Consider the following 25,464-nt stretch of genomic DNA (forward strand, 5'->3'; position numbering starts at 1 on the left):
TTTTTGGTTACTGCAGGGATGTTAATTGGGGGAAAAAAAGGATGTAGAGTGTAAATATAGTCTTATAATTAACCTTTTATGGTGCTTGTATTTGGGGAATGGACAGGATAAGAATCACACTACTTTTGGCTAGTCAATATTTGGTTTACTACACTCAATTGTTTGGGAGACAATCTGATACATATTTACATTTACATTGTTTGGCAGCAGGGTTCTACAAATTAATATCCTTAAAAAAATTTTATTGAGACATTTGACTATAAATGAAAAATAAAATTCTAAGCCCCCAAACTAACTGAATGGACCCATCTTTTCAGCCAAGGGCATTCCAAAGTTAACTGGAAACACCAGTTCAGGCCATGATGGAAATGGGTGTTTGGGTATGCCTCATTACACCCTCTTCCCTTTGAAATGCCCACACAACTGACCAGCATTAATATTAAAGCACAGACCTTAAGACTGACAAGACAGACTTTTCATAGCAGTAAGATACCAACATTACAGATACCAGGCCCTGAAAAAAAATGTAGTATTTTACCCCCAAATATATTTCTTTGACACGTTTTGAAATGGCCCTGCAAACTTCATCTTGTGCAAAAAATCTACATTCTGTAGAGAATCCCCATCCCTTTTCAAGTCTTTTTCCTGATCCAGGAGAGAATTAACTAAGAATCTGGCATCTTTTTAAGTCTGATAAGAAACATTTAAAGTCTATTCTCTCTGAAGCCTGTTACCTGGAGGCTCCATCAGTAAACTAATACCCTTGGTCTCGACAGTCCCTTATCTTAACCCAGATATTCCTTTTTGCTGATTCCAGGTCTTTAGATAAACTCAGAAAATCTTTGAATCCACCTATGACCTGGAACTCCCTCATCCCACCCCCCTTTCAAGCTGTCGGGCCTTTCCAAACTGAACCAATGTACATTTTACAAGTATTGATTGATGTCTTCTGTCTCCCTAAAATATATAAAATCAACCATCTTTGGGCACATGTTCTCAGGACCTCTTGAGGCTATATCCTGTGTATGTCCTTAACCTTGGCAAAACAAACTTCTAAATTGATTGAGACTTATCTCAGATACTTTTTGGTTTACATGACATACTGATATGACATTTTATATTATTTTTAATATTCTAATCCTTCATTTATATAGACAATCAAGAATTATGTCATTTGGATGATTAAGTTTATACTTTATAATTATCTTATATGTAAAGAATGCAGAGGACATAGGTATTTGGTCTGATTGTGTATCTAATGGGCTTGGAATTCCATTCACCTGAATTCTATCATTTTCAAAATTTCTATGTCAGGAACTGCTTAGCTGTTTAGAGATTGTAAGTTTATGAGTGCAAATGGCCTCCTGATTTTTATAAAGCAAAAAACTAGCTCTTCTTTGGCAGGCAAAACGTTTCCACTGATATGATCTTATCTCACTTTAAGTAACAAATATTGGCTTTTTCTGAATGTTTTGTCTATGCATCATCTTTAACACTTTAATTGATTTGAAATGATCCTGGCCTTGTAAAGTATGCTTACTAAATGGTTGGGTTTTTCTTTTTCTTTTTAACCAGTGTAAGCATTTTATAGCACCTGGTTCTTTGAAAAGCAAAATCCATGCCATACCTACAAGTTGGCATACAGCCAAGGAAGTCCTTTTGTGTGTGTGTGTTTGTGGTGAATCATTCATAGCCTGTAAGATCTATCAAAATAGCTTTGTTTGAAAACCTAGTTTTCCCCATATTTTTTTTCTGATGACTCACACTTCAGTGCTTTCATGTCTAGATTCTCTTTTCTTTCTTGTTTCTCATCATGTTCATTCAGAAGATGTTCTTTCACTAGTTCCAAAATTTGTATTTCTATATTCTGTCAGTTTTCATCTTGAAACATACACACAGCAATATGCTCTGAATCATAAAATTCTGCATTAAATCTCAACACTTTAAAAAAACACATATTCTCAATATAGGTTTACCTGCTCCTCTGTTGCCATTTTTATTTAGTACAAATTTATTAACATTTAAAAATCATTGGCACTTATGAAACTTGAAACTTTATTTTACTGTTAGGAAGATTTTGGCTGCAAGAAATATAAAAATCAATGCTAAGTGGTTTAAATAAGAACACTTAACACCTCATGGATGAAGATGAAAATATGGTGGTTCACGATTAGTTGAATTAGTAGTTCAATAATGGCCTCAAAGACTCAGGATCTTCCTATCTTTCTCTTTTGCCAGTCTTTTAAATCAATTTTATTGAGGCATAATTTATATATAATTCAATTTTAAGTGTACAACTAGAGGGATTCTGACAAATGTATAATAATGTATCTACACCACAGTAAAGAAATTTAACATTTGCAATGTTTCAGCTCTTTGCAGTCAATCCCAGCTCTTCAATTTCGAATAAAGGATTATATTGTATATACTCCTTTGTGTCTTCTTTCTTTTACATAGCATTGTGTTTTTGATATTCATCCAGCTTGTTGACTATACTGGTGCTTTGCTCCTTTTTATTGCTGAGTGATGGTTCATTATGTATTTGCTTATTCATTCACCAGTTGATGGAAATTTATTTCCAGTTTTTGGCTATTACATATGAAGCTGCTCTAATTCTTTGTGTGGATACAGGTTTGGATTTATCTTGGGTAAATATGCGAATGCTGGGTTGTATGTTAATTGTATGTTTGACACTATAAGAACCTGCCAAACTGTTTTCCAGAGTGGCTGTACTATCAACAGCAATATAAGAGAGTTCCAAGTTGTTCCAAATCCTTGGTAACTTAATAGTGTATTTTGAAAAGTGAAAGTTTTTCATTTTGATGAAGTTAAATTATCAATTTCTTCGTTTAGGTTTCCAGCTTTTAAATTTTTTATACTTTATAACTACATACAATTAAAGATTATAGATTTTCTGCTAGGTTTTCTCTAAAAGGTTTTACATTTACATCTTGTATTTAGATTTAGCTGTATGATCAGTTTCAAGTTAATTTTTATATGGGGTATGAATTAAGGGTTGAGTTTTTTTTCTTTCTTCTTTTTTTGTTTTTGTATATATGGATGTCTAGCTGTTCTAACATTTGTTGAATATTCTGCCATTCCTGGGGCTTTAGATTAGTACTTTTTTCCACCTTCATGGTCACATGATGACTGCAGCCATTTTAACCATTACATCAGAGACTATCTCTTTCAAGAATGTGTCCAGGAAACTTCTTTTCACCTCTTGTTACCTAGACTCGACACATATTTATTTTATACTGTCTAAACCAATCATGGGAATTGGAATGGGGCCAGCATTATTCATTTATTCATTTAAGAAGGAAATGGTTGTCTATATCCTTTCTAGGGGTTGGGGTACAGTAGTAACGAAAACAGGCAAAAATATTGCCTGACCTCATGAAACATACAATTTACTGAAAAAGATTGTCTTTTGTCAAAATAAATAATAAACTGTATAATATATGGCTGTATAGCAGTAGGTACTAGGGGAAAATACAGAGAAAGAGGCTATGAGATATTGTGGGTAGCTTGAAATTTCAGATAGGATGTTTATGAAAGGTCTCACTGAAATGACTTTTAAATAAAGACCTGAAGGAAGTGATGGAGTAGGTCATACAGACACCAGGTTGAAGAGTGGTCCAAGTGGCAGGAAATGTGCAACATTCCTGAGAACAGCAGGCCACTGTGGTTGAAGAGAGTAATAGGAGATTGGGGAGTGGGAGTGCATAACAGGTAGATCACTGTTGTTTTCAACGAGGGGCAATTTTGGCAAAATTTGGTAATGTTGGGGGACATTTTGGTTGTTATAACTTGTGTGGGAGGGAGTGCTGAGGAGACCAAGGAGACTGCTAAATACCCTACGATGTACAGGACAGCCTACCTCTCAATCCTCCTCCTCCTTCTATACCCCCAATAAAGAATTATCCAGGCTGTCAATAGTGCCCAGGTTGAGAAATGCTGTTTAAAGTCATAGTGAAGACTGGCTAACAGTGAGTAAATTGGAATGACACTGAATTGTTTTAAGTTCAGGAATTATTTAAGCCTTAAGGATCATGTGGCTGTTTGTTGTGGACAGACTAAAGGGGTAAGCGGGTATAAAATATTTAGCAGGGTAATACAATTACCTAGAGAAAACATATGGTTTGGGCCAGAATGCAGGTAAGGGTGCTAAGTGATAGATGTTGGATGTATTTTGAAGGTTGAGCCAACAGGATTTACTAACACACTGGATACATGCCTGTAGGGAGAGGAATCACCTACAAGTAACCTGCTGTGGCTGTTGTTGGAGTTGTGTCTTCCCAAAAGGGACCCCGGGGAAGTGGTGGAAAGCTGAACAAATTTGGAAAGGAGGAAAGAGTACCCAATATCGATATTAGGATCAGTAACCAATTGCATCTGTTACATATATATCTTACGAAAATAAGAAAGCACACTGTTGGACCAGTGAATGACTAAGGGCACAATTATTCTATGGACTAAGTTTCTTTAAAAATACTTTTTTGTTTTTAAAACGCATTCTCGCGCCATCTTTCATTTTGGTGACAGTCTGAAAGATGTAGGAAGTCCCAATTCCTTATTCTATCAAATTCTTTAAAGGGCTCCAATTTTTCTTTCAGTATTTGCATCCCAACCAATTATTGGTGGTTCCTATGTAGAAGGCTGAAGTATTAATAATCTTTTTCTAAGCATTTGTTTGGTTTAGTCTAAAATATAAGCTATGAGTCTTTTTTTTTTTCTCCTTCGACACGGAGTTTCGCTCTTCTTGCCCAGGCTTGGGTGCAGTGGAGCGATCTCTGCATACTGCAATCTCCGCTTCCAGGGTTCAAGCGATTCTCCTGCCTCAGCCTCCCGAGTAGCTGAGATTACAGGCGTCTACCACTACGCCTGGCTAATTTTTTGTATTTTTAGTAGAGACGGGGTTTCACCATGTTGGCCAGGCTGGTCTCAAACTCCTGACCTCAGATGATCCACCCACCTCGGCCTCCCAAAGTGATGGATACAGGCGTGAGCCCCCGCGCCTGGCCGATATGGGTCTTTACGTATTAGAAAACTGCTTTAATAAAGTCCTCACTTTATTATCATAATCTTATAACCAATATCCTTATAATCTAATAACTATGGTTATTTTCATTTCACAGACAAAAAAAAAAGTCTGAAGTTTGTTAAGTAATTACGGTGTTAAAATTATCCAACGATTAATGGCAGAAATAGGTCCTGAACCAATATGCCTTTGAGAATTTAAACGCGGTGAGTTACATACAGGCCCTCCTAACTGGAGTCTTCGCTAGTACCACTAGTTGCTCCGCGAGAGCTCAGTAAGTGCTGGCCATTTGGAAGCTCGTGGTACTCACTGTGGTACAAGAGAACTAACACTCCTCCTACACAAATTCATGTCGTGCTTATTTCGTACCAAACTGGTCTGGCGGCAGCTCTTCGTCCAGACGCTAGCGGGACAGGGTGGAGGTAATAACATTTGTAGCCGCGCCCTCTCCTTCCCCTGGGCGTCTCCGGGGCGTGGACAGGCCGCTGAAAAGAAAGGGCTGCGGCCTGTACCAGGCTCCGCGGGCTGCTGCACTGCGAGGCCGAGGCAGCTAGTGAGAAGTTAAGAAGGCCCTAAGGAGGGCCGGCTCGGATGCTGGGCCCGCCTCCCCGCGGGATTGTAGGCCCGGGGGCTCCGCCTGGTCCCGAGCGGCAGGCAGGAGGCGGTGCGCGCGGCCCGGCGGCGAGGGACCCTGAGGCCCGGTCAGTCTCTTGCTCTGGGGTCTTGGTTGGGGTGCAGCACGTCCGCGCTCCGCTCTCCGCTTGCACTGCCGGAGCCGCGGCCCCTCCCGGGAAAGAGTTGCCATCGGAGTGAGACGCCGGGGACTCTGGGCTGCGTCCCGGTCACGCCCCGGGCTTGGTCTCTGCTTCCGCGTTTGGTTCCTTTTTCCCCTCTAGGGGTGAGAACCAGGCGTCACCTTCTACTCGCGTTTGCCAAAAGCGGGGTCCGAGGTGTCAGTGGAAAAGAGGGTGGCGTTTCTCTTTGCCGGTGCAGAGAGAACTTGGGGCGGGAAGTTAGTTCGCTGCGCCATGGTTGGGGCGCGGGGCTGGTCATGGCTCCCCGGCGCGCTAAGGGCGGACGGACCAGGCGGCTGGGCCGCGCTGCTCTCGTTTCCTCCCGCAGGGTCAGGGGCCGCGGCGGGGTTGGAGGTCAGCCCTGGCTCATGTTAACCTCTGGATATCAGTTTGCCCGGAAACTCGTGTTGAGGACTTCGTCTTAACCTTGGGAAGGTACCCAGAAGCCAAAGGGACACCCCTGACAGGGACTGGCCCTGAGAGGATCCTGTCGTTTTCCCGAGCAGATGAACTAGGGACCCGCCTCCAGGATGTGCATTTCGTAGTCAGGGTCTCCTCTACCGCCTCAAGCCCTGAAGCCACTGCCTTGCCCCAAAATATGTTTATCCTCTTTATAATTATTTAGAATTTGTGCCTTAATCAGTAGTTTTTTACACTTCGGAGACTTTAAGTTTTAAATCAGTAAATCTGTAATAGGCACCAGCATCTGTAATGTACTGGTCAAGGGAAACCTCCACAAAACTTTTCCTACTTTATGATACAATCAATGCTTAGGCATGGTTCACCATCCAAATTCCCAGCTTCCCTTCTGTGCCTATCAGGAGGAGGACAGGTGAATATTGTTACAGATACACGCAGCGACTCTACCTGGGATGATGCTGCTAAGTAAAAAAGCAGTTAAGTGAAGGAGGAAAAACAGGCTCTTATGAAAGATGGGAAGATTATATTAGGAAAACTTAACGTGTATATGTTTATAATTAGCTTTCATGTCAGAAACTCAATAGTTTTAAAAAATTCTTAAGAAATACTTAGAGGATCACGGTTAACCTTCACATTTAAATTATTTTCGGGCATATATGCTGGCATATATATTTTTTCCCCTAAGAAATTTTCTCTTTTAACTCAGAATTTCCCATTGAGAAATTTGCTAACCTATATACAATTATAATTAGTTGATTAAAGTTGCATGGCTGTGCTATGGAGATTATGCTTTTGTTGGTGGCACAGCAGTAATCTCTAAGGCAGGAGGACTATTTTCACTGTGATGAACTGAGAAAGGGTAAGAAGACAAAATGCTGAGAATATTTTGGCGGCCCGGGAACTACCCGATGGCCTAGTGTTCTGCTAGATTACATATCCATGAAAATCCCTGGCTCATTTAAGAAATGTTTACTGCGTACCTACTTGGTGTCACATGTTTTGCTTGATGGTGATGATGTCCATTGCCATTGTCTGTGTCTTCCCAATCCAGTTCTGTGTTCTTTCCTAGTGACTGAAGACCTTCTCACTTTTAACATTTTACATTCTCAATGAAAGCGGTATTTCTATGTGTATGAAATTTATTTTATTTTTTCATTGGAAATTGTTAATTTCTTGTTGCTTAAGGTGTATCCTGCACTGTTAATATGTGCTATAGACCCCGGAAATGAATTTTGGAAGTGTTGTATTAAATGAAAGTTGATTAATTTGCTTCCGTTTTTTAAAAATATCCGTATCTCTTAGATCTCAATATTTTAATCTATGTGAATTTCTAATTTGAATATAATGTGTGGGCTTTTCCAAACTGAATTAACTTTAGAATCCTAATTTCTAGGAACCTAGGAAAGTTCCCCATTGAAGACATTTTGGGAAATGTATTTTAACTCTAAAGAGTTTTATTTGTTTTTATTTTTACCCATTTATCTCACCCCTTCTGCCAGCAGAAGTGATGCCACCAAAAAGAAATGAAAAATACAAACTTCCTATTCCACTTCCAGAAGGCAAGATTCTGGATGATATGGAAGGCAATCAGTGGGTACTGGGCAAGAAGATTGGCTCTGGAGGATTTGGATTGATATATTTAGGTAAAGTAAAGACTTAAATTACCAATTATTATATCTGTGACTGTAGCTGTGATTACTTAGTGACATTTTAAGAATGGAAATATGGAATTCATATGTGTACTTCATTAAAAATCATGATTGTACTTGATTAAGTAATAATATAGTACAGTGTCTAGGTTCAAGACATCACTGACCCACTCCTTGTTGTCCATGTTTTTCTAAATAACTCTTAGAAGTCTTTTTAGAGCATAATTATACAATCTGCCAGACAAAATGCTAACTTTCTTTTTTTTGAGAGCTTGTTTTCTTAGAAACATGCTTTTTTCAGATGAGAAACCACAACTGTATAGATAAAAACACTTTCTGTGAATCTTAATCATTAATATTTAGGCTAAGCAAAGGTCTACTCATTTCTTAACTGGGCTCTACTGGAGAATTCATAGATAAAACTTAAGGCATCTATTCTATGGAATGAATTAACTTCTCGTGCATCTAAAGTGGTCCTAGGGATGTGCTATTCTTGGGATAATTGAAAAAATAAACACTCAAAATTATTTTCTGTGATCTGTGGTACAGTAAGGAACCGTGGGCTGGGTAGGCCTTTACATTGCATTTAAGCATTTAAAAATTACAGTGAACTTTAATGGATCATTCAAGGCTATCTTAAATCTGTGTTGAGGAAGGGATATCCATTACAAGATTGATGAATAAAATAAGGAAAATATTAATGATTTTTTAAAATATACCCTCAAGGATAAATTCTCCTAAATGTACTGATTGAGATCACATCTATTTCCACAGGAGTTTAAGGAGTTGATAAAATACCTCCTTTGAGGGAATCTTGGGTTCTCATGAAATATTTCCAGAAAAACATGCTTCATGGATCCTGAAACATAAAGATCCTCTTCTGATAAAACTAAGATAAAACTAACCTCTTCTGATAAAACTAAGTTTTGAATGAATGAATGAAATTTGGTCAATAAGTAGCTGCTTATTAAATACTTCAGTGTCTAATCTAGTTGGAAAGACAAGACCAGCACAAAAAATTGTATGGGCCAAGTAAAGGACAATTACCCCATTTAAAGGGTTTGAACTTGCTTGAAATTGCTTGGAAAAATTCTGTGATTATTAAGTGCTAGATTGAGTGACATAGTCCACACTGTTCAATAGAAATGTAATAAAGCTACATATGTAGTTTAAAATTTTCTAGGAGCCACATTAAAATACGTTAAAAGAAACAGGTGAAATTATTTTAATAATATTTAATCCAGTATATCAAAAATACTATTTCAATATGCTCTTAACATAAACAAATGAAATATTTTACTTTTTTAAATGAAAGTCTTCAAAATCTAGGGTTTATCTAGTCTCAAGAGCCCAGTTACCACATGTGGCTCAGGTGCTCAGTAACTACATGTGGCTACTGTATAGAATAGTGCATATAAAGACTATGGAAGAATGAGTATTATTTGAAACTTGAACTTAGTGAATTCTGTTTTACAGCAAAGCGTTAAGATCTCTAGTATACTGTCTTGACTGAAGGTCGAGATATAGTGTTGAATAAATTATTTCTGATGTGGCTGAGCTATAGGCTTGGATTCCATAGCTTATCACTTTTGGTTTTCTAATGTTTGTATTATTTGAGTAATTTCAAATATTACTAGAGAAAATACAACTAGAGAAAAGCATTGACTATGTTGATCTTACCTCTTTTCTCTTTTTGAAATGTAAATATTATATGTATTTAAATTCAAATCAATGTTTAAGATTAATTAGTGTATGTCTGTATATCTGTATGTATCTATGTGTACACATAGTCACTATTATTACTGTTATGATAAGGAAATATACTTGCATAGGCATGTGACTTGTCCCTATTCAAATGCCGAAAAATCTTTGCTGCTTTCAGTCTAAGTACAGTGTCACGTATTTTTACTTTTTTTTTTTGTTTGTTTTTGAGACAGAATCTCACTCTGTGGCCCAGACTGGAGTGCAGTGGCTTAATCTCAGACCACTACAATCTCCACCTCCTAGGTTTGTGCAATTCTCATGCCTCAACCTCCCAAGTAGCTGGGAGTACAGGTACTTGCCACCATGCCCGGCTAATTTTTGTATTTTTAGTAGAAATGGGGTTTTGCCATATTAGCCAGGCTGGTCTTGAACTCCTGACCTCAGGTGATCCGCCCACCTCGGCCTCCCAAAGTGCTGGGATTACAGACGTGAGCCACTGCACCCAGCCTACTTATTTTTTTATTACTAACATAATACTATTTGTTTTATAATATATTTCAGGGTTCAGTATGTAATGGAACATTCTCTAGTATCTGAACTTTAGAACCTGGACCCTAGGAAGATTAGCAAGTGCACACCATTGAGGAAGGACTTTAAAGAAATATTTAGCTATTTTCAGAAAAAAGGCTCTGATACTTCAGATTTTGTAATAAAGATGTGTGTTCCATATGTTGTAACTGTTCCATTAAAAGTGATGCTAATGAATCGTAGAATCAGTTTAACTTCACTAAACTTAGTTTTTACTATTTTCAAAGCTATACAAACAAATCAATATGAAATTACATCATGGTTTTGCATTTTACCGTGGTTCTCATCACTTCCTCTATATAAATGAAGAGAGGAAGCAGTAAAATTCAAATTTTCCTGAATACCTTTGTGTCCAGCTACATTCATTTCAGGTATTCTTTCCAGATACCCACTTTCAGCAGACACTTGATCAGCATTTACTGCCTAAGGCTGAGAAGAAACTAGCCGCTCTGTCTAGCTCATTGTGCATGGACAACTGTCCTCTAGCTTTGACATCAGTAGCCAGGGCCTTTCGGTAATCAGCATCTTACAGTTAAGGGGAAGGGGCAGAGGAGTTTGGTATTTACTCTTGACTTGGAGAAATAATGTGCCTCTAGCATTAATAGAAATAGAAGAGTGAAAAGAAGTCTGAATACAAGAACAAAGTCAAAGTTCTTTCTTTGAATATGAAAAGAGAAGGGGAGGAAAAAAGAAGAAAGGAAGCTGGTTTGGGGGTGGGAAAAATTGCTGTCATTTTAGTGTCAAATAAGTGAAAAAGTTTTTTAAACTTCAGGAAGGAGAGAAAACTGAGGGTTAGAATTTAATTATAATGCTAGGTATAACGTAGAACCAAAGTAAATTAAGGGAGAATTGCATAAATAATAGCAGAGGTTTTGGCATTAGGCTTATCTGACCTGAATCCTGACCTGATGAAGCCACTTATTCATCTAGTTACTTAATCCTTTGGGTTCTTTGTTTCTACTCTGCATAATTGTGATAATAATACTTGTGAGGAGAATTAAATGATTTTTTTTTTTTAAGGAACTTGGTAAGCATTTAATACATGTAATTTATTTATTTATTTCCTTAGACATTCCCATTCTTAATACTGGTGCCATAGTGGGGCCAGGCTCAGTGGCTTATGCCTGTAATCCTAGCACTTTGGAAGGCCCAGGCAGGTGGATTGCCTGTGCTCCAGCCTGGGCAACTTGGTGAAACCCCATCTCTACTAAAATACAAAAAATTAGCTGGTTGTGGTAATGTGTGCCTGTAATCCCAGCTACTCAGGAGACTGTGGCGTGAGCATTGCCTGAACCTGGGAGGAGGAGGTTGTAGTGAGCCAAGATCGCACCACTGCATTCTAGTTTAGGTGACAGAGTGAGACTGTCTTGCTGCCATAGTTAAGATGATGACAAAGAACTCCATTGGAAGGGTGGATTTTCTATTTATTCTATGAATTTTGGTGGATTTAACTACTAATGTGGTAAAACTGAGAACATAGAGAATGTCAACAGAAGACTTTATGACATTTTACTGAAAAAAGCTCCCCCTAAAATTTGCTATAGTAGTGAAAAGTTCTCATATAAGTTGTATTTTATCTGCCTCAGATATGAAAGCTATTGGTTTTAGAAATTATTTAAAATTAAGAATAACAGAATTACAGGATAAACTTTAGCCACATTCTTTTAAAGGCTGATTATATAAGTAAAAGATATGATTTATCTGTAGAAGTTTTAGTTTCTTGAAGGTGGGCACGGTAATGACCATTTAGCATCTTTGGAGTGTCAAGCACAGAATAGATGTTCAACAGTTATTTGCCTGAGAAATTGAGACTGAGATTGGAGTACTTAACCCACACAAGCTAGTTTGCTTTGTTCTCTTCCATAATTATAGATGTCACTCTTAACTTCGGTCTACTCCTACAGATGAGTATCCTTAGTCACCAGGAAAGTTGAGAGAAGGCAACTATCATGACATCATCTAAAAAGAATGTGCATATGCTTTATTGACAGGGCATCAGTAGCAATATCTTTTAGATATTATCTCAAAGCTTTTATAAAGAATAACACATTTTTATAACTAAAGTTAACTGTGGTGAAGCCTAAAAATCAGATCATTTATCCATGGACAGATGTTTAAATTTCATTAAAGTGACTGCCAGACATTTTTGGATCATGCTGTCAGATTAGCCTAATTTTGTGCTTTAGAAACATAGAAGGAATCTTTTGTTGGGGGTAGGTTTTTAAAAATTATCAAAGTTTAACTCATTTATTTTACTGATAAGGAAACACATATTTAAAACAAGTAAATATAAACCACATACATAGAATTTGTTTTACTTCTTCATAAAATAATTTTTTACTCTCTTTATAGTGAGCTGTAATAGATTGATTTTAAGGTGTGCAGAATAAAGTTTAGAAGAGTACAATGATAATGCTAGCAACAAAGTAGTGTGTTGGAATACATATTCCTTCATTACATATTACGTTATTAAATGTTATTTTGGTAGTGTTTTATAGAGAGCTTTGAGATAAATAGCCTTATTTGACGCAGTGCAACATTGTGGTGCCACTGCAATTGTTATTAGGCAATTTTGCAAATGATACTGTGGGAGTGAAGAAAAGAATTGAATAAATGTGAAAATGAGAAAAATTTGTACTAGAAACTATAGTATTTATGATAAATTAGTTTCCAGAAGGTGTAAATAATAGGTAATATAAACTCAAAATGAGGAAGGGATCACTTGAAATTTTGTAAATTTAATATGTTTGTTGGACTGACAGATAAGAAATAAAAGTCTCTGCAAGATGTATTTTAGTTTTGTTTATATTTAAATTTTGAGTTTTTAAAGAGATAGCAGTACCCAATTATCTATCAGTTAAGAAATCTAGGTGTTTAGAAAGTTTGGGTTCCTTCCATTAAAATGGAGACTTATAAGAGTTGGCTTTTTCATTTTTTTTAAATATCCATTTTTTAAGCGTATTTCATATTATGATTCTTCTTCATTTTCAACATTTTACTGTTAAATCTTTTGCCTTAAGGGAAGATTTATAAAATACTCTGTCCTTCAGTGCATTTATATATTATATCTTTTCCACTGCATCTGTTACTATCTTGTAACTGTTTACAGTGGTCAAGGTTTTTTTTTAATTTGAAGCCTATTGCTATGGGGAAATTTCTTCTTCCTGAAATGAGCTCACCTCTATTGCCACACAATAAAAGAATTCTCAGCTTTTGAGAGCTTCTGGCTTCCTTATGAAATATGGATAGACTTCTGCTTCTGAAGTGTTTTAGGTTTTTTTTTTTCTTTAGAAAAGGAAGAAGAGGAATAAATAGTATGAGGTGTGTTTCTTCTTTTAAGACCCAGGAATATCTGTATCAGATAAATGAGAAGAAAATTAAGAAACTTTAAACCTCTAAATGAGAGAGCTCATTAGAAATTAGCTACTTGGATGATGAAAATTTGTTCATCATCTACACTTAAAGGCACTTACGGTTTTTATACTGCTTAGATACTTGATTTTGCAATTAGTATTTCTTTAGAATGTTCATCCCTGATAGCTCCATCACATGGACTGAGTTATTCGTGAACACTCTATTGTATGCTCCATGAAAAAATATTTTAAGGAGAAAAGATAGAAAACTCAGCAATTATTTCAAGATAATTGTTGAGGACTTCCCTTGTCTCTTTTAAAAGCATGGCCTTTTGTTAGCCAAGTGGATTTATCTTTTCTTTAACATCTTCGATCAAGTAATACTTGAGGGAAATATTCTGTAGAAAGACGTCCATTGAAGGCCAGAAACATCTACAGATGCAATGTGATCCCAAGCAATGAAGCATGTGGCCCTTCATTGGCATTATATGATAACAGGAGGATCTTCTGGCAGAAGAACTGACTTTTGCTGCGTTCTGCATGCTGCCCCTCCAAACCCATCTTTGATTGGCACCTATGCCCTATTGAAACTGGCATCACACCTTCTGAATGGGCACAGTGCCAGGCTAGCAGATGGGTATGGGCAAAAGCATGCCAGAAACCCAGTATGTGAATCAAGTTTAAGTATCAGGGGCCCAAATTCCCATCCAGGGATATAAAAACTACAGTCTGTTGAGAGCTTTTTGTGCTTAAGGTTAAAGGACATGCCATTTCTACTCCAGCTCAGAAGTTGATTAATTTTGAAAGTCAAACAGCAGCTCCTGTGGCTGTGTCAGGCAAAATCCTATCTTTGGTGAATGAGAATTACTACTTCATGTAGGGAAGAGAAAGTATTGTAATGAAGTTTCCAATGAGAGTTACTCTCCTGCAAGTGCCTCCAGCACTTAAGCAGCATGCATTCAGTGGAGATGAATATTTCTGTTCTCCAGCAGAGCCAGGTGCAATCAAAGCCAGATCTTCAACCTGCTGCAGTAAAGAACCCTAAATTTAGAAAGGGCAGGCAAAGTTTAGAAGAACTCCTTGGTGGCAGGCAGCTCTTTTCACTATGAGCTGATGAAGCTTCACAAAATTGTATAAAAGAGATGAAGAGAATGCTCCAAATAAAAGACCTTCAAAAAATGTCATCCTGAAACAGAAAGATTTTTAATAAACCAAAGGAAAAAGTTTAGTCCTTTCTACTCAATGCAGAAAATCTTCAGAGTTTTCTATCAATAAAAACTTAGTTAACCAAAATGTTAGAACCAACTTAATGCATAAGTAACAAAACTTTCTATTTTTACATTTATTTCATTGCATGTCTATCATGTATATAAACTTTGCTTCTTGAATAATGGATTTTGCATAAAATTGAGTTCTAAACATCATATTTCCTTCTGATTGTCTCACACCCACTACAGAACTCCCCTCCCCCACCCCCTGAAAGAGGGCACTCTTCCTTCTGATCACTTTAATCATATCTTCTAAATACTCTAAAATTTACAGGAATGCCTGTAAGACCAGCTGTGGCCAAGAGAAGCTTTTCCTAATCGCCTTATAGCCGTTGCTTTTGCTTTTTCACTGTGTAAACTTTATCTATGGAACAGATTCCATGAGACCGTTGTGAATACTTCAACGTATTCAAAACATATAACTGCCACAAATTAAACTACTAAAACTAAAGCTGGTGCATTGTAACTGCCAAGTAAAACTGGCACGTCCCTCTGTCAGACTGCAGGAGAGTGTGCCATACAGTCCTCGGAAAACACAATTCATCCAGAAGCACTCTTGTCACTTGCTCTGATATTAAACCAGAGAAAGTGACATTAATTAAAGAAGTGACATGAGCCAACAAAGGCAATGAATTCTCAGCTTTGGCTCATGTGCAGACCTTAATCCAACCTGGTCTGCTTAGGTAGTGTGGCTATTTCTGAAGAGTAACTAACGTGGCTACTCTCACCCCACCTCCTCTCATCTTCCCATTCTGGAACACATTTTTAAGGAACTATCATTTTATCTCCAGGGTTGGACTGCTAGTCATTGCAGGGCTTCCCAAAATAGTGAGAAAGTGGTGGCATGTGATGCTTTTATTGTACTTGGTAATGGTGGGAGATGTACAACTAGAGGTAGAGGAGAGTTGGTCTAACAAAAAGGCAAACAACAGCCAAACAGCAGAGTACCTAGACTTGGTAGACTGGAAGCAAGGAAGGTGTGCTGCTAGGACTGGTTGTGGAAACAAATGGTGACTGGTAGGCTTTATGGAAATTCTGACATGCTAAAGAGGCACGCTGGGGAGTATTCATAACTTCTCTCTTTCTTTGTTCCCGTGGTGTGCTTTCACATGATGCTCACCTCATCATTTCAGACGGTCACTATTTTGTATGTCGTCTTTTTAACCTGTTTCCCCCAACATGTGTGCACACAGACACTACATTATAAACTGCTTATAGGCAGTCACTCACAGTGCTTAATATGGCCTTGCATGTTACAGTTCTTAAAAAATGATTTGTTAAATTAACTCTAGAACTGTTCTATTATGATTTTCCCAGCAAATAGGTTGTCTGAAACAAAAAATTCCATGTTCTATCCTATATGTGACCTGTGTGTAAGGCACTGTACTTTCAGATTTAGAGAAATTCTTTTATATCTTTTGGGGAATTTGAAGGGCAAAAAGTATGTGTTTATTTTCTTTTCAAGTATGTTTTTAAAATACAAAGAAACTGTGTACTTAATCCATAGATTGTAGAATTTATTGTGAAGAGTCTACTCTGTTAATGCATAGTATGGAGAGGAGACTAAAAAGTGGACACTGTGTTAAGACAAATCAGTTTTCTCTTTCTAATAAAACAGTTCTTCTGAGTAGTATTTAATTGAAGTAGACCTAATAGCAAGTGTAAACTTTTGTGGGGAAAAGCATGGTGTTTACTATTAAATGGATTGCCTTACAGACATGTAACATGCATAAGAAATCAACTTTTCAAAGAACGTAAACACAGCGTTTACAGAAAATAAATTATTGGGATTTCTTTTAATCCAAGTCTGTGAAAGGTTTGATTAGGGTTTTGTACATAGTCAGAAGCTTTTGTTATGGTTTCTGGGCAGGGGTATTTTATGTTTGAGATTGGGAATTTTCTATCCACATAATTAGTCATGAGGTTTAATGTACATTTTTTTTTTATATCAGGCAGACAATGTCTTCAAAGAGACAGCAGTGCTGCAAAGGAGCAAGAAAAGAAGGCCAAAGTTGACACACAGAGAGGCAAAACAGTGTAGGAAAAATCAACACGTTTTGCAAAATCAATCATTGAAAATGTGTCAGCATTCAGGAGACTGTCTTTAATTTGCAATCCAAGTGAAATAGAGTATTTAAATATGAGAGGCAGTATTATTGAGCCCAGCATGCCTGCTACCACTTGTTTGACTAGCTCAGAATAGAACACTGAGAGGCAAGGGCTCAAAGTTAAATGAACATTTATACATTTTAAAATCAAATGAAAGATTCAGAGTATATTCATGAATTAATTTTTTTTTTCAAAGCCCTAAATTTAATCAGCTGGAATTACTTTAAAAGTGTCATTCTATTTAACTTTTGGAAATGATGAATTTGCCTTTTAATAGGGATGCTGTATTTTATCATGAAGATGAAACAAACTGTCTTTTGTTAATTATTCCCCAGAGACACTGGCCATTTTTCTCTCTCCAATGCTTAGTGTGGAGTAAAGGCAGCTTCCCGCAAATTTATTTCAAGCAAGAGCAATCGGAAGCTTCAACATGTGTGAAAGAGGCGCATAGAGAACATAGCTTCCATTTCAGGTATTCTGAGTGCCACCTAATGAACCTCTTAGAGATAATGTTACCAGAGCCTCACTGATGAGGTCATGAACATAGAACACAGGAAAGTAAAAAAGAATGAAAGAAGAGTCTGGTAAAGAGTAGTAGATGTGTCAGATGTGTCTGTAGTATCTGATAAATGCTGGGACTAGTTTTTGAATTCTTTTTTTAGGAAATTATCATCTTTATTAACAACTAGTAAAATCTTTCACTTAGTGTGTGCCAAGCTCTGTGTTAAGTGCATTGCATGAATTATTTCATTGAGTCCTCTCAGCAACTTAACTAAGAAAGACATTGAGGCCTAAAGAGGATACGTAAATTACCTTCTAGCCACAATTTTAAAAATGTCTCTTCTATTTGAGCTCCAGTCCCTGCCCTACTGATGTCCCTTGTCAAAGAACACTTGAATTTATTGTTAGCCAGATAAAACAGTGGCAAATGGCATGCTTATGACAAGCTCATTTCTAAAGTAACAGCAAAATATGTAATTGATAGTATTGGCAGCTAATTTAAGAAATCTGTTAGTGATGATGCTAATAATGGTGTCATTTTCATTCAGATTGACAACTCAAGGCATAGAGCATCAGTGATATGTTTTTGATATTATTAAGATCTCAAAATCTGTGAAAGAACATCTGATATTTATAGTAAACCTAATGTTAGGCACTGGAAAAATTACATTAAAAATGTACCATACCTCAAACAATATTTTTATGGAAAAAAGCGCGAATAGTCATCTAATAGTTCATGCAATCTGATGAGAAAGATTTGTTGGATTTTCATGCCTTTGCAAAACTGAATACATTTATCTAGTTTTATACATTTTATACATTTGTTTTGAGTCAAATAAGTAACAGGAAGATCCAAACAGACCTGTTTAAATCCCTGTGATATGATTTTAATAAGCACCACATAAAAATGGATACCTTTATAAATATTGAATGATTCTTGACCATATATTTTTCCATTGGATAATAATTTAAAGATACACTGCTTACAAGACTAGGTCTTTTAAAAAGTAAAACAAACAGAAAATAAGAAAAATAGGATTGTTTTAAAGAACATATCCCTTTACAGAATTTGTTTCAGATACCAATATATTTTATTTATAATAAAAGTCTAGGTTTTGAAAGCTTATTTTTAAATAACTAAAATTAGTTGTTTCAAGATATTATATAGTAGTAATGATTTATTACATACTCACGGGTGATTTCATGAAGAAGTTAGAACATTTCATGTAGCAGTAAACCTTGGGGTATTTATAATAGAGAAGAGATATTAGCTATTGCAATGCAAGATTTTATACTAGAATACTTTTTTATTTGGTGTATATATATTTAACAAGGAAAAGAATGAACAAATGCAAGTTACTACATTAAATACATGTTCTTGAGCACTTACTGGGATATGGGATTATTAATTTCAAATTCTGGAGAATGTAAAGAAAAGCTGTTCATTATGCTTGGTCTTATTTCTATTAAAAAAATCATGTGTTACAGTTCTATCTTACATCTCCAGTATCAAATGTGAGTATTATAATTGAGAATGGAGAATTAGTTATATAAACCTTTTATCCTACACAGTATTAGGAGGATAGTAGAAGAAAAAGTAGTAAAACTGACAAAAAAAAAAAAAAAAAAATCCCACACAAGACAAAGAAAAGTGAGAAGAAAACAAAACAAACCTGTATAGCTAACCGGTAAATGTTGCTGTGTGATGAAAAGAGGAAGAAAAAATTGTATAGTCTTCCAGAATAATCAGAATGTCTACTCTAGCAGAAAGCTTTTGAGCAAGATAAATCTTCTGAAATTAACTAGTTAACTAGTTGAATGTAGATTGTCTATAATAAAGCATTCCTGTAAAAAAATAAGTATTTTTTTTTTTTCGGGTGGAGCACTTTTAAGTTCCTTCTGACTGTGAAAACCTGTTAAATCCTGAAAGATGGAGTTAAATTTATAAATGATCTGTTGATATTGGCACATGGATAGAGGCCTTAAGGAAATAATGAATGCAGCTGGTAAAGAAGCAAATCTCAGTCACAGAAAAATGAGATAAAGAGACCATCAAGAAGAAAAAATAATGGCTATATTATCTGTTTATGTAGTGTATCTTTGGATAGTAAGAACATCACATGAAAATGTAAAGACATGCAAAATAAAGACCATAATGAAAAACATAAGAAAGATTTCCCTTATTTGCAGCCTAATTTCAGCATAAATATTAGAAAGTGCTTCAAAAAAGCAGGAACAGGGCTAAAGATTCTTACATAATAGGTTTTTAAACCTAAATTACAGAACTTACAATATTATTTAAGGAAGAGAGGCCAAGAACTACTTCAGCCCTCACTTCATACACTTTGAAAATAGGATTTATGATGGCTAAGAAAAAGAATAGCTCTCATTCTATTGTGTGATCAAATTGAATGTCTCTTAGGAGGTAGAAGGAAACATTTGAGGTCTTAGTAAACCTGAAATTATTTCTTAATAGATTATCACTAAGATAAAATAAGCTTGAAAGTAGTGTATGATTGAAAATGACTTACAAGAGGTAAATGAGTTAAACTATTAAGAAAAGATTTGATGATATAAAGCAAAACTGGTTTAGTAAAACTTGGGGGATTTTTTTTAAGAACTATAAGTTACGAATATAGAATTTTATAACAAAGTTCAAATTTCTCAATTAGATTGATGGACTGTGGTTCAAAATTATAGGGTTAACAGTTAAGTTACATATCAACCCTTTAGGGAAGCTCAAAATGTATTTAGTTAATAATAATAAAAACAGCTAAGTTAGAGTTTATTAGTGTTAATGTTTGAGAAATAGATAAATGGGTTGGAAGATATAATTTGTGGTAAATTGAAATAAATATGTAATATATACCACAACCTGTAAGTAACTGGCCAAAGGCAGCAAAGAAAAATGACAATTACATAAATTAGTGTATTATAATAAACTTGTCAGTTAACTACATTAGAAAAAAAGTCTGTAAGCCTCAATTAAAGAAGATCACTGACAGAACTTCATAATCAGTTGCCAAAAGAGAAATACTTAAAATGATAAGATATACAGACACTAAAAGGTTAAGGTTTTTCATGCACATGTAACTAAACAGTAAAGCAATAGCAGGATCTGTTATTATTTTATATTCCACAGTAAAAATCATTAAGAGAGCTAAACAAGGATGTATATAGGGTAAAAGATTAGTAGAACAAAGTGAAAATGTAATGATAGAATATAATATAATGAGAATACTATTGTTTATTTTTATCCTTGAAGAGAAAGTAGCAGACATTCAATAAGAAATTATTATAAATATGACTGGAGATACTACGAGTAAATTCAGAAAATGACAAACCAGTTACCACTAAGTCTTCACACTGGTTTCTGTGGAACCCAGGTGTAGAGGTGAAAGGGGTAAGGGTTCTGGTCTCCCGTCCCATGTTTCAACCTTAGCATTTCTGCTCTATCTGTTTCATGTTCAGGCTTACCTTGTCTTATTGCACATCGCTTTATTGTGCTTTGCAGATACTGTGTTTTTTTACACACTAAAGGTTGTGGCAACCTTGCATCAACCAAATCTATCAGTGCTATTTTTTCCAGCAGCGTGTGCTTCATGCATGTCTGTGTCGCATTTTGGTCATTTTGACAATGTTTCAAACTTTTTTGTTATTATATCTGTTACGGTGATCTGTGATCAGTGAGCTTTCTTGTGATTATCATAATTGTTTTGAGGAATCATGAACTGCACCCATACAAGACAGTGAATTTAATTGGTAAGTGTAGTACATGGCCTAACTGCACCACTGACCAGTCATGCTCCCATCGTTCTCCCTTACCTCAGACCTCTCTATTCTCTGTGATACAACAATTTTGAAATTAGGTCAATTAATAACCCTAAAGTGGCCTTTAAGTATTCAAGTGAAAGAAAGAGTTATGCATTTCTCACTTTAAATCAAAAGCTAGAAATAATTAAGCTTAGTGAGGAAGGCATATCAAAAGCTCAGATAGGTTAAAAGCTAGGCCTCTTACATTAGTTAGCCAAATTGTGAATGCAAAGGAAAAGTTCTTGAAAGAAATTAAAAGTGCTACTCCAGTGAACACACGAATGATAGGAAAGTGAAGCAGCCTTATTGCTGATAAGGAGAAAGTTTCAGTGGTCTGGATAGAAGATCAAACCAGCCACTACATCCCCTTGAGCCAAAGCCTAATCCAGAGCAAGCTCCTAACTCTTCAATTCTGGGAAAGCTGAGAGAGGCAAGGAAGCTGCAGAAGAAACATTTGAAGCTAGCAAAGGTTGGTTCATGAGGCTTTAAGGAAAGAAGTCATCTCCAAAACATAAAAATGGAAGGTGAAATGGCAGGTGCTGATGTGGAAGCTGCAGCAAGTTATCCAGAAGTTCTAGCTAAGATCAATGGTGAAGGTGGTTACACTAACAAATTTTCAGTGTAAATGAAACAGCCTTCTATTGGAAGAAGATACTGTGTAGGACATTCATTGCTAGAGAGAAGTCAGTGCCTGGGTTGAAAGCTTCTAAAGACAGGCTGACTCTCTTCTTATAGACGAATGCAGATGATGACTTTAAGTGGAAGCCAGTGCTTACCATTCAGAAAATCCTAAGGCCCTTGAGAATTATGTTTATTATCTATTCTGCCTGTACTCTGTAAATGGAACAACAAAGCCTGGATGACAGCGCGTCTGTTTACAGCATGGTTTACTGATTTTTTTTTTTTTTTTAGTTTTATTTTTCTTATTTTAAAAATTGTGTATATTTAAGGCGTATATCACAGTTTTTTTTGTTTAGTTTTGTTTTTTAAACATATGAGTGAGAACAACTGTCCCTCACCCATCTTGGGAGAAGAGGGGGAGATGAAAAGAAGTAGATTAAAGGGCACAAACATACAGTGAGCTAAAAGCAATGAATTCATGTTTGATAGCAGAGTGGGATGAATATAATTAACAAAAATGTATTGTACTTTGGTAATGGGCACCCTGAATACCCTGACTTGGTCACTGTGTGTTGTATGCGTGTAACAAATTTTCTCATGTACCCCATAAATTTGCACGAATAATAAAGAGTTTACTGAGTATTTTAAGCCTGCTGTTGAAATCTACTTCTCAGAAACAAAAAATTACTTTCAAAATAAATAACTACTTGTTGACAATGCACATTAGTTACCCAAGAACTCTGATGGAGATGTACAAGGAGAGTGATGTTGTTTTCATGCCTGCTAACATAGTGTCCATTCTGTAGCTCATGGATCAAAGGAGTAACTTTAACTTTCAAGTCTTACTATTTAAGAAGTAAATAAGGCTTCAGCTGCCATAGATAATGATTCCTCAGATGGATCTGGGCAAAATGAATGGAAAGTCTTCTGGAAAGGATTCACCGTCCAGATGCCATTAACAACATTCATGATTCATGGTGGAAGGAGATTAAAAATAGGAATATTAACAAGAGTTTGGAAGAAGTTTCCAACCCTTGTGGGTGACTTTGTGGGGTTCAAACCTTCAGTGAAGAAGCATCTGTAGATGTGATGGAAATGGCAAGAGAACTGGAATTAGAGGTGAAATCTGAAGATGTGACTGAACTGTTCTATCTCATAGTAACAGAGTTGCTTTTTAAGAATGAACAAAGAGTGGTTTCCTAAGATGGAATCTATCCTGGTAAAGATGCCATGAACATTGTTGAAATGACAACAGAGTTTTAGAGTATTACATAAATTTAGCTGATAAAGCAGTGGCCCGGTTTGAGAGGATTGACTTCAATTTTGAAAGGTCTGTTGTAGATAAAATGCTAACAAACAATATCGTGAGCTGCAGAGAGATCTTTTGTGAAAGCGAGAGTCAATTGATGTGGCAAACTTCATTGCTATCTTAAGAAATTGCCACAGTCACCCCAGTCTTCAGCACTCACTACCCTGATGAGTCAGCAGCTATCCCCATCAAGAGCTTCCACAAACAAAAAGATTATATAACTTGCTAAAAGCTCACATGATTGCTGAAATTTTTTAGCAATAAAATATTTTAAAATTAAGGCACGTACATTGTTTTTTAAAAGATACTGCTGTTGTACCCTTAAGAGACTACAGTATCGTGTAAATATAACTTTTATATGTACTGGGCAACCAAAAAATTCACACTACTTGCTCTATTACAATATTCATTTTATTGCATTGATGTAGAACCGAACCTGCAGTATCTCCAAAATATCAGGATTCCAAGAAACATTCTATTACTAAGAGTTTGAAGATAACTGATTGTGCTATAATAATAAGTTATAAAGTGAAATATGTAATAGGAGAAGTTTTAGTTTGGAGGGTTTTTAACAGTGTTACAGAGAATACACTTTTTTTTTCAAGTACACAAGAATTTGTTTTAAAAATATATGTGATTTAGAAAATATAAAAATTTTTAACATGTCATAGTTTTGGAATCTAATCCTGGAAACAAATACCAGTATGACTTTGCTTGTTCTGTTTTTCTCTTTATCACTTACATTCTGTCTCATTTCTACATATTCAGTTTGTGCTCATGTCAAGTCCACCTTCCCTTGAAGCCTACTGCTTTTCTTTGTGCATTTTCTACCACAGTTTTATATTGTGTATTTATTTTCTGCAATATTTTTGCTTCTATTTTATAACTAAGCATATTCTATTTTGTATTATGATTATGTACTTGTATCTTTTTTCTTATTTATAAAAATAAAGAGAAAAAAATATTTATACATTTCTGTGAATTTTAACGTACCCACCAACATAATTAGGATACAGGACAGATTCATCACCCCTAAAATCTTCCTTATACTATCCGTTTGTGACCATAGCCTCCTTTTACCCCTAATCTCTGGCAGCCATTGATCTATTCTGCATCAGTATAGATGTGCCTTTTGGGGAACATATGGGATTACTATAAGTGGAATCGTGTGATATGTGTCATTTGTGATTTTTTTTTTTTCCACTTAGCGTAATGCCTTTAAGATTGACTCAAATTGTTGTGTGTATCAGCAGTTTTTTATTGTCAAGTCGTAATCTGTTGTATGAATGTATCAGAGTTTGTATATTCTACCATTGAAGGACATTTGGGTAGTGTGATTCCTTCAACTTTTTCTTCAAAATTGTTTTAACTATTTTAATTCCTTTGCTTTTCCATATACATAATTAACTTATATTTCCAGAACGACGACAACAAAAATTTATGTGATTTTAATTGATATTGAGCTAAATCTATTGATAAATTTGGGGAAAATTAACATTTCTACTATGTAGAGTCATCCAAACTATAAATACAAGCATGTGTCCCCATTTCTTTAGGTCTTCCCTGATTTCTTGTATCAGCTTTTTGTAGTTATTAGCATACTAGTCCTATACATATATTGTTGGGTATATATTAATATATACATTTTTTGGAGCTATTGAAAATGTTCTTGGTTTTTAAATTTCAGTTTCCATTTGTACATTAGTAGTATATAGAAATATGATTGATTTTTGTATGTTGACCTTATATCCTATGAATTTGGTAAACCCAGTTATTCTAGGATTGGATTTTCTTTTGTGGCAGATTCTTTGGGAATTTCTACATAGACAATCACATCATCTGGGGATAGGGAAAACTTTCTTACCAAATGTGCACTTTTCATTTATGTTCTTAACTTATTGCACTGGCTAGGACTTACAGTGATTTATTGAATAGAAATAGCAAGAGTGCTCATTTTTGACTTGTTCTCATTTTTAGGGAGAATATATTCAGCTTCTCACCATTTAGTGTGATGTTAACTGTAGGTTTTTCATACCTGTTCTTTGTCAAGTTAAGCATACTGAGTTTTGATCATAAAAGGGTATTGAATTCTGTCAATTGCTTTTTCTACTTCAATTGATATGATCAGGTGGTTCTTCTTTAGATTATTAATATGGTAGATGACATTGAGTTTTGAATATTGAAACATTCTTGCATTCCTCAAATTAACTTGATCATGGTGTATTACTATTTTTATATAGTTCTGGATTCCACTTGCTTATATTTTGAGAATCTTTCCATCTTTGTTAAGGAGG

General features: G+C 35.7%; 1 protein-coding gene across 7 annotated transcripts in view; it reads left to right on the forward strand.

The window, feature by feature from the left end:
- The first annotated feature begins 5,479 nt into the window (after positions 1 to 5,479).
- VRK2 (VRK serine/threonine kinase 2) overlaps positions 5,480 to 25,464 on the forward strand; it is a 105,130-nt gene continuing 85,145 nt past the window's right edge. For 4 of the 7 annotated variants that reach the window (XM_023228253.1, XM_023228252.1, XM_023228247.1 and 1 more), the window contains exons 1-2: positions 5,480 to 5,742; positions 7,758 to 7,898. In XM_023228253.1, the coding sequence (XP_023084021.1) occupies positions 7,763 to 7,898 (136 nt within the window). In that variant the 5' untranslated portion in view covers positions 5,480 to 5,742; positions 7,758 to 7,762. Of the gene's footprint in view, positions 5,743 to 6,137; positions 6,271 to 7,754; positions 7,899 to 17,261; positions 17,399 to 25,464 lie in introns of those variants that run through there. The other 3 variants (XM_026446631.1, XM_023228250.1, XM_023228249.2) reach the window with 3 other exon arrangements.

The sequence above is a fragment of the Piliocolobus tephrosceles genome, chromosome 15, assembly GCF_002776525.5.
Source record: "Piliocolobus tephrosceles isolate RC106 chromosome 15, ASM277652v3, whole genome shotgun sequence".
Taxonomy (NCBI): domain Eukaryota; kingdom Metazoa; phylum Chordata; class Mammalia; order Primates; family Cercopithecidae; genus Piliocolobus; species Piliocolobus tephrosceles.